The following is an 8,931-nucleotide window of genomic DNA, read 5'->3' as shown; positions in this document are numbered from 1 at the left end:
TAGAGCTTTACACTCTCCTGTGCACTTGTGTTTTGTAAGAGGACAACACATCCTGTGTGAAAAAAATACAGTGAGAGGCTGACAAAGTCGTGACAAAGGAAGCTTGCTCTAGCCGCACTCATCTAAACTGTGTGGATGGCTGTGTGAGTTAGATATTAGATCACAGTCAATGGTGCATTTCAAACTGGGAGCAAAAAGTAGGTGGGGTTATAGATGGACTATAGTTACTCCAGACTAGACTGCTGTATTGACTTGAACGTGACTCTTTTTCCAAACAGCATATTTATAATTTGTTACATCACACCACTATGATTAGATTGGTGGGCTTGGGTAAACTGTGTTTCAGAGTAAATAACAACTGTGACAGACACAGAAAGGCTGGACAGAGCATGTGTGAGCAGGTGCCGATGTGAATGCAAACTGTCTGGAGTCACTTCAGGGCAATCAGGAATCGGGGGAGTGAGCGTGTTACTGGAGGTGGGATAGCCAGAGAGTAGTCAGTGAGCAGGGAAAGGCGTCGGTTGTCATCGAGGTCAGAGAGACACAGAAATAATGAAGCCAGAGAAAGGTTCTGAAGGCTCATCAATAAAAAAAAAAGCCAGTTCCCATGAGCCCTGTAAGCAGGCAGGAGGCAGAAGCTGTGCGCGAGTGGGAGATGGAGCTGGGACAGTCTCCTGGCCACAGAGAGAGGAGGAAGCCAGAGGCGTGGGCTGCTCCACACAGGCCTGGGACCGGACATAAGACACAGGAACAGGAACCTGAGCAGGGTTCTTGGGAGGACAGGACAGAGAGAGGGACAATGAAACCAGTGGTGGCAGAGGTGGATATGCCTGTGTTCTGCCCGATGTTGAGAAAAGCCACAACAAGCGAGGAAAAAACCACTGTAAAGACCAAAAGACACATGTGTGAAGAAACTGTTCTTGAGGAGTGCAGAGGACGTGACAGGACGAGCAGAGCTGTTCCACACTGAGGAAATGGGTAGTGGAGGAAACAGAGCTGGCAGGAGCTGAAGAAGACCAGGGGTCAAGTCATCAGCTGAGATATCCAGGAAATCTACAAGCTCGTTGATGAAATGATTGACACAGACAGAGCACAGCGAATGTACTTGAAAGATGTTTGGTTGGCAGGAATAGCAAGGGACTGTCTGAAATTTCCTCTCCTGAAATCCCTTTAATAATTCCAATTAAAGTTCAAGGAAGGCAACATCTCTGTGCCCTTTTTTTTACAGGCTTTTCCTACGTCTAGTTCAACTCAAACTGCATCATGGCATGCATCATGGTATTGGACATGACATTATTCTAAGTCCATTACAGAGCCACCAGGGCAATCATTTGTGTGCAGAAATCTGTCTTTGTTTTTTGTAACGCAGGCTATTTGGTAGTTTGAGGATGTAGATCACAGTGTGTTGTGAAGTCAAGTAACACCACCCCTGCTGTTCACATTCCTGACACCCCTCTCCTTTTAAAGAGATATCTTTTCAACAGTGTGGGAAAACGCCAATGCTATATTACTTTCTGAATGAAGTCATTAAATTAAGTCTTCTAGAGCTCAAATCATTTGATTCTACGTGACTTTTCGTCATAGATTTTAACCAAGCCAACATTCGTGTTTTTAACCATACACTTTTTTGGGGTTAAGAAAAAAACTAACAAATAACCTCACTTTTCTCAGTCCTACCTTTGTAGATGTTTACTCATATTTAAAAAAAAAAAAACATGAGAACTTTCCATGTTGACCATGTATTCTTGTTTACATACCACCATTTCCATCTTTAATTACTTACAATTCCTTTATTCAAATGCAGTTCATCTCAGTAGTCAACATTTAACAGACACAGCTTTTCAGAAATCAATTATAGCCCAGTTGAACAGATTTTTTTGCCAGGATGAATGACCTTATTCTCAAAGATCCATTGCTTGGACAGCCACAGGTCCGGGCCTCTTGTGTCAGTCTGGCCCAACATTATTTCACTTACAGGTCACAGACACCAGGTGGAGCCCTTATGCTGTTTTCACAGAGAATTTATGTTATCTCTTTGTACTTTTTCTACTGTGAATCACACTGTTCTGTATGTGGACTGTGTCTCTGGACACAGCACAGCTGGTATTCACATTGCAGTCCCTGTTTTTCAAAACAGTGAGGTATTTTAACACAGTCAGTGAGGTTTTAAAGTGAAGTTAGTCTTTTTTTAAAACCTCTTTTCAGGCACCACAATAGTTTTAAATACATGTTAATGACATCTGTCGGACAAATGAAGGGCCTTGTTAGTAGATGGAAAGGTGTAATCAGATGAGCCACACCGTTTGTGATCACTGGTTCCAAAGCAGGAGGTCATAGTATTTAAAATTACTCTTATTTAACCACCGATAATGGCACTGACAACCAGGCTGATAGTAATGAGCTAACTGTCATGTCAAGTCATTTATGGGAGATTTGAGTAACCTTCTTTAGCACTGAATACAGCCCCTGACTCCCTGACTGCTCCAACAAGCCTCCTAACTGTCAGTCTTTTCACTGTAGGTTAGCACAGCTCTGTCCACTTCAGTCTACCGGGGGTGCAGTGATAGGTGAGTTAACCTTATGTTACTGTTGGGTTTCATTAAAACTCTGATTGCAAGATGGCCATTAGGAATGCACTGGGGAGTGCTGAAACAGCTGAATATGCCTGGTAGGGTGAAAGAAAAATGTCAACTCCATACAGGTTGCAGCAGGTTGGAGGAGTTTGCAGCAGATTGCCTCACTTGCTAGGCACCTTGATAACAGCCGGAGGACCGTGACTCATCTTTGGTTGGTGGAACATGGTGCAATACCTCAGAGTTTTAATTAGTCCACAATTTTCTTGGCCACAACATTGATAGGAGATAAGTGCTGACCCTGAATGAAGTCCATCTATTAAGTCAGTGTTTTGGAAAATTTCATCATGCCACCAGCAGCTCACCGTAACCAAACTGCTCAGTTGAAACTTTAAGTCTAACTGCAGCAAACAACTCATTCAATGAGGAAGTTCCTCCAAAAGAAAAAAGGTCTGGTGGTGGATGAGTATGAAACTGTGGTCAGGAGCTGTGTTCTCACTTCCGTTGACGTTTTATTACAGACACCAAATTGTTCTGTGAGAAAGAGATTCATCTCACATATCTAACAGCTCAGACTGCCTGGATGATAGAGCCTCCTGTTGTCTATTCCAAGAGTCTGTCCAGTCATGCTGGCATATAGGTCAGCATTGTAAGGCTCCTGGTCTTATATAGCAAGGAGTAATTCTGAGGAACGGCCCACAGGGGGATGATATTAATGACCCCACACTGCCTCACAAGACATAGATGAGATGAAATAGATTTTAATGTCTGAACTGAGACAGTGAAGGACCATAAGGTTCACATTCTGGACATGAAGATATACTGTAATGTTAAAAGGTGTAAAAGCAGCCTAACATTGTTCATTCACGCTAAATATGCATATAGCTATCACCAGCATGTTACTGGAAACAAAGAATCTAGATCAACAAGGAATTCTAATATCATATATTTATTCCTTTTGTACAAAAGAGCAAATTTTGGCATTACAGATACATTCACTTGTCACAGTATTTCTTGTATATTTATTATAATCTTAATTGCCAGTCTAGAACCATTAAAGGATGTCTTAGCCATACCTTTGTTGTTCTCACCCATACAATTTACTCTTGGAGCTTTTCAATGGGTCTGTGATCATTTAGATTCTTTTAAAGAGAACTAAAACCCAGTAAATGTTGTTTTACAACCCAAAATTCGGTATCCTATTGATAAAAAATGAACAGAAGAGAAAGAATACTAGCATGCAATGTTAACATTTGTCAATAGGCCTCAAGTACTTTGAACGAAGAGAATGGCTTTACAAAGTGATAGTCCAGGTTCCCACAATGGGGACACTGCTGTACGTTACTGTACTCTGAGAAATATTGCATGCCCACACGCACGTCGATGACCGGCTTTCCACAGTGTTTGCAGTTCAGCCTGGCCTATGAAAACACAGAGGAGCAGAGATGACAATTTTGTTAGAAAAAACAGAAATCTCACCTTTGTGCCTTTGCTTGATAAGCAATATATATGAAAGATTTTATGTTTTTGTTTTTAAATTTACTCTTTATTCATATTCTTTTTAAAAAAAAAAATTCTAGCAACATTTTGCATAACCATGACCACATATCTTTACAGTACAATCAACTGAATTAAGAGTCACTGAAGTCAAACATGCCAGCATGACACAGCATACAGCAAGATCTGACAGAAAAGTCAACCATTTTTAATCCTTTTAATTACGCTTATGTAAATAAATACAGTTTTAGCTGACGTCTTTGGATTGAGTGGCCAGCATTAGAAAGGTGTATTAAAATCTGAGTTTATGACAATTTCAAACTTTACCTGACAACAGGGTGAAGCTGCCAGTATATCATAGGTGTACATGGTGCCCAGCTGGTGCCAGCTTCCGTCCCAACGGGACTTGCACTTGATACATACGATTTTATGCACACCTTCCAGACAGTCAACACAGATGGCATACAGGTGCATCAGTCGTCCTTTTCAGAGAGAACAAAAGAGTGTGCTATTATGTCCCATTTAAGAAGCGCTCTTTCAGGTGGAGGGTCATTAATATTCCAGGTCTTTCAGAAGCTGAAGATCAAAGGCTAAGCAACAGTGATGACCCATGTCTATTCACAGCTGACAAATCTCACTGCTACACACAGTTTTCATCACACAAAGCCAGTGCACAACATCAAAACCAAGAACATTTGCATGTCTGCTGTATTTCTGCAGTAAACACAGACATTTCAGAGATGTAGTAATGCACTATAATAATTAAGGGGTGGTGTATCACATACATAAATTTAAAATTACTTGGAAAATTAGACAGAGTGATGCAAACTCAAAAGTTATTTTGTACATTTCTAGCCTCCATTACAAAATATACCTTGACTCCAAATTAAGCCCTATTCTTCAAGTTGTTAAACCAAACATCTTGGTTCTGTGTGTTGCTAAGCCAAACATCTCATTGCAAAGCCATTACAGTAACAATCACGATTAAGCTAGCAACCTCAAATGAGAGTAAGTTTGTACACTTAACTTTGTTTATGAACGGCAAATTTTAATAATAACCACAGCAATGACAGACAAAATAAAATATCAGTTATATTGTCTTTCATTGGTAGTGGTCTATGGACTGTGACTAAATTACATGGCTGAATTTTGAGCAGTGATGTAATTAGTCATTATTCACTAGTTATTACTGAGGGATATACTGGTGTCAAGATGACCGGATGTGTTAGCAGTCTGAATCTGTAAACAAAGATGGTAGATACTGCCAAACATCACAAGAAATCTACAAACTTTCTGACTTCTTTCCCCATCATGACTTTGTGAGCATTTTTGCCATGTAGAAGTCACACGCTACAAAAACAGAAGCTAGTGCTAAGATCCCTTTCTTTTATGGGAGCTGGTTTACAGCTGAATTGTAATGGCACAAATTAAGAAGCACATGGCTGTTATTCTTGCCTAAATCATAAAAAAGAGTCTGGTGTAGATGGCCAGTTAATCCACTCTGTGGCCTATCATTGCATTATCCAGCTAACTAAATAAACAATTGGTTGCTAGGGAAATTCTGCTAGCTGTAAATCACCTCCCTAGATCAGACTGTGAAGGTTTGCAATCTAAAACTGCAGTGACAGCTACAGACAAGATAGGAGACCACAGTTTTAGAAGCACCACGGTCCCACATAGGACCATGGACATCAAATTTCTGCCCTACCACACAAGCATCCAGAAAATATCCTCCTAACCCTCTTACTTGGTATCTCATCTTCCCTGACTCTCCAAATATGAAGAGGTCAATAATTTTGTAGTGTCATGGGGTGAAATCTTTATTGCTCTAATCCATTTTTCCTGCAACCATTAATGTAGAGTATTCTGTTTACATTAAATTTACTGTAGATCTGAGTAGCAGATCTATTACACCGCCTGTAATGTGACAACACCTGGAATCCTTTGATACACAATGACTGCTCACTGACCAGTCCAAATCAAGTTTTTAAAACATATCCGTGGAATTCATTCAGTTTTTCTCTCAGGAGGTGTATCTCTCAGTCTAACAGCAAGACATTTCATCACTTGCACAGCTGTACTGATGTTAACAACTTAATAGCAGTTTGTTTGTTTGTTTGTTTTTACCTTCATTTAACCTCTTGTGGGGTTCAATGTCTAACTCAGGAGCAGTTTTCTGCTCTAATCAATTGTGTTTTGAACCAACAACCACTGAGTTCCCAGGCAGTGCCTCTGAACACTGTCTTTGCTTTTTCTCTCAATGCTTCATAAGTTCCACATTCCTGAATAACCCGAACATCCCGCCAACAACTCAGACTCATTTGTTTTCATTTACTATTGCAGAGATTTCCGTAAACACTAACGCAATCGAGGCTGTGAATCTAAGCATCATCAGTCACAGATCTGGATAACAGGAAGTCTCACCTTGTAAGTGGCATGGCACATCATACTCAATCTCATCGTGGCGTGATGGGCTTAAGAAGAGTGTGCCGTCCACCAAGGGGAACTGCTCAAAGATGGGCAGGGTCCGGTGACACAGGGCACAGTGCACCACATTTCGATGACTGGCACTCAGAGCAGAGAGGATGAACTTCCTCAGGTCCTCTCCCTGGCCCACCTGGGCGTCGTCCTCCATACGGACGTGGTAGGTGTTCAGCTTGTGCCGGGGGATGTGTGTCAACAGCTCAGAGAGGTCCAGCCTCCGCAAGAACTGGACTGGATTGTCCCCAGGGGACAAACGGGGTAAGACAGCCAGGCCAGCAGCCCCCTGGTCCATGTGACCCCCACGCCCCCCCACTCCGCTTGACAACAGCGGCTTCTTGTGACCCTCCATGTGCACAGCGTTTCTCAGGAACTCACCGAGGTGTCGCGTACCACGTGGTCCCGCCAAGGACTGGGGGGAGAAGAAAGAGAAGCCAGATGGAGGCGACTGGGCTGGGGAGTCACAGGGAGAACGAGGGCCCACAGAGCCACCATGGGCCTTCTCATGAGAGTTTTGCCAGTCTACAGACTGTCTACGGGGCAGCTCCTGGCTGGAGCCCCGATGGGAGAGTTTTGAGCCACCAGATGACTTCCCTTTCTTGGGTTCATCTGACGGTTCCCCAGATCCTCCAGAGGAGGAACCACCGCCGCCACTGGCGCTGTTGGATTTCCCTGTGCCCTTGTCGGGTGCTGCCTTTTTCTTTCGGTCATCCTGCATGCGCTTCACCTGGTACCAGTCTGTGTCCTTTTTGAGATGACCCTGGCCACAGCGGCACGAGCAGAAGCGGAAGGCCAGGTCGTAACCCTTCTTGGTCCACATGTTTTGGCGGCACTGCTTCTCATTCCAGCTGCGGGCACGGCCGATACAGTTGAACTGCACAAGAATGCTACTCTCCCACTCATAGAAGCACTGCAGGTGCATCCAGTTGCCATAAGGGCAGACTTCACTGTTGCAAATCACTCTCTGATAGTCATCCTTCTCAAGGTCGACGGCACGGCCTAAACTGCAAACCAGCGGAGTGGCACATGGAGCCTCTGGAACACAAACAACCAAAAACAAAAACACACACATACATAAAATGAACAGGTTTATGTTCAGTCAAACTGATACATAGTTATATCTGCTTAAATACATAACAAATGCTGCTACATGATTGAGATTAAAGAAATTGAAAAGGAAGGATAAAAATGAAATTCAGTCCAGAATTCCATTTTTCAGAGGGTAAATGTCACGTGACAATATTATGATAGAAACCTGATGAACAGCAAAGACAAAACAGATCTTTGAAAATGTCATATTTTATGAGCTGAGATCATCCTGAAAGGCTTATGTAAAAGCCTATTAAAAATGCATAATGAGCAATATCTGGCATTTAAAATGATCTTGCAGCCATTCGAGCTGGCATGATTCATCCTCTAAAAAGTGATGAGAACAGCAGTTCATTAATCTGATCATATGAAAATGAGACTTCAAACTGTTGGCTTTCGAAATAGCTATAAATAGTTCATAGCTCAAGAAAACTAAAGATAAAAAGACTGATATTGCTGTTTCAAGAACATTGTGCGTGAACAGAATTACCCACGAGAGAGGGGGAAGGAAAGGGGGAGAGAGAGAGAGAGAGAGAGAGAGAGAGAGAGATTTCCTGATATCACAATACTTGTCTCCTCAATGAAGCAGTTTCCTGTCGTATGTGATCATGACTTTATCTCTTGATTGTCATACATTAAATGTACAAGGAATCATCATGCCTCCTGCAGCGAACACTTTAAACAAGAATCATTACTGATGTCCAAGACAATGTAGGACACACGAAGTTTTCAATCTACTGCGATCTCTTCTTCAGAATAAATTCTGTCGAAACCTCGTAAGATCTAATGATGGCGAGCGCAAGTACCCTTGAATGAGGCCCGCACAACCTTGCAGAACAGCGGAGCAAAACGCTGCAACGCTACACGAAAAGCGAAAATCCCTCAGGACAATATCGAAACACATGGTGTGAGTATTGTACACGGCGACACACACGTACAACAAGTTCTTGCAAGAAACAAAAGCCTAAGCCAGCGTCGTCTATTTAATCAGAGAGCCTCACATAGAAGCGTTCCTCAAACCCCTGATTACCAGATCTTGGGCCGTTCATGTTCTTACACAACACTTATATTCTTACCACTTCTGTTCTCGCTCAGTGGAGCAGCAGTGGCTCCTAATAACGCTGTAGCCACCCCCTGTGCGCCTCCTGTTGCAGCAGCAGAGGCTCCATTTTCTTGTTCGTCTCCACTACTATTAGTGCGTTTGTTTCTCTTCCCCTTGTTGCTCTTCTGGTTGGGCATAATGGTGTTCTAGATACTGATTAATGCAGCCTATCAACGACTGTAGCCTCAC

The 8,931-nt window shown here is 42.5% G+C and overlaps 1 protein-coding gene across 2 annotated transcripts; it reads right to left on the bottom strand.

Moving 5' to 3' along the window:
* Positions 1–3,790: 3,790 nt before the first annotated feature.
* Positions 3,791–8,879, bottom strand: heca (hdc homolog, cell cycle regulator). Of its 2 annotated transcripts, none has more exons than XM_030772861.1 (4): positions 8,717–8,879; positions 6,495–7,586; positions 4,398–4,552; positions 3,791–3,994 (listed from the first exon to the last, which is right to left on the bottom strand). In XM_030772861.1, the coding sequence occupies exons 1-4, from the start codon at positions 8,877–8,879 to the stop codon at positions 3,830–3,832; spliced, it is 1,575 nt and encodes a 524-aa protein (XP_030628721.1). In that variant the 3' UTR covers positions 3,791–3,829. The 2 variants fall into 2 exon arrangements, with proteins under 2 accessions (XP_030628721.1, XP_030628722.1); XM_030772862.1 differs by having other exon boundaries at positions 8,720–8,879.
* Between the last annotated feature and the right edge of the window lie 52 nt (positions 8,880–8,931).

Source organism: Chanos chanos, chromosome 4, assembly GCF_902362185.1.
Source record: "Chanos chanos chromosome 4, fChaCha1.1, whole genome shotgun sequence".
Taxonomy (NCBI): domain Eukaryota; kingdom Metazoa; phylum Chordata; class Actinopteri; order Gonorynchiformes; family Chanidae; genus Chanos; species Chanos chanos.
Note: the sequence above shows the minus strand (reverse complement) of the source record. Positions and strands in the feature narration are given on the sequence as shown.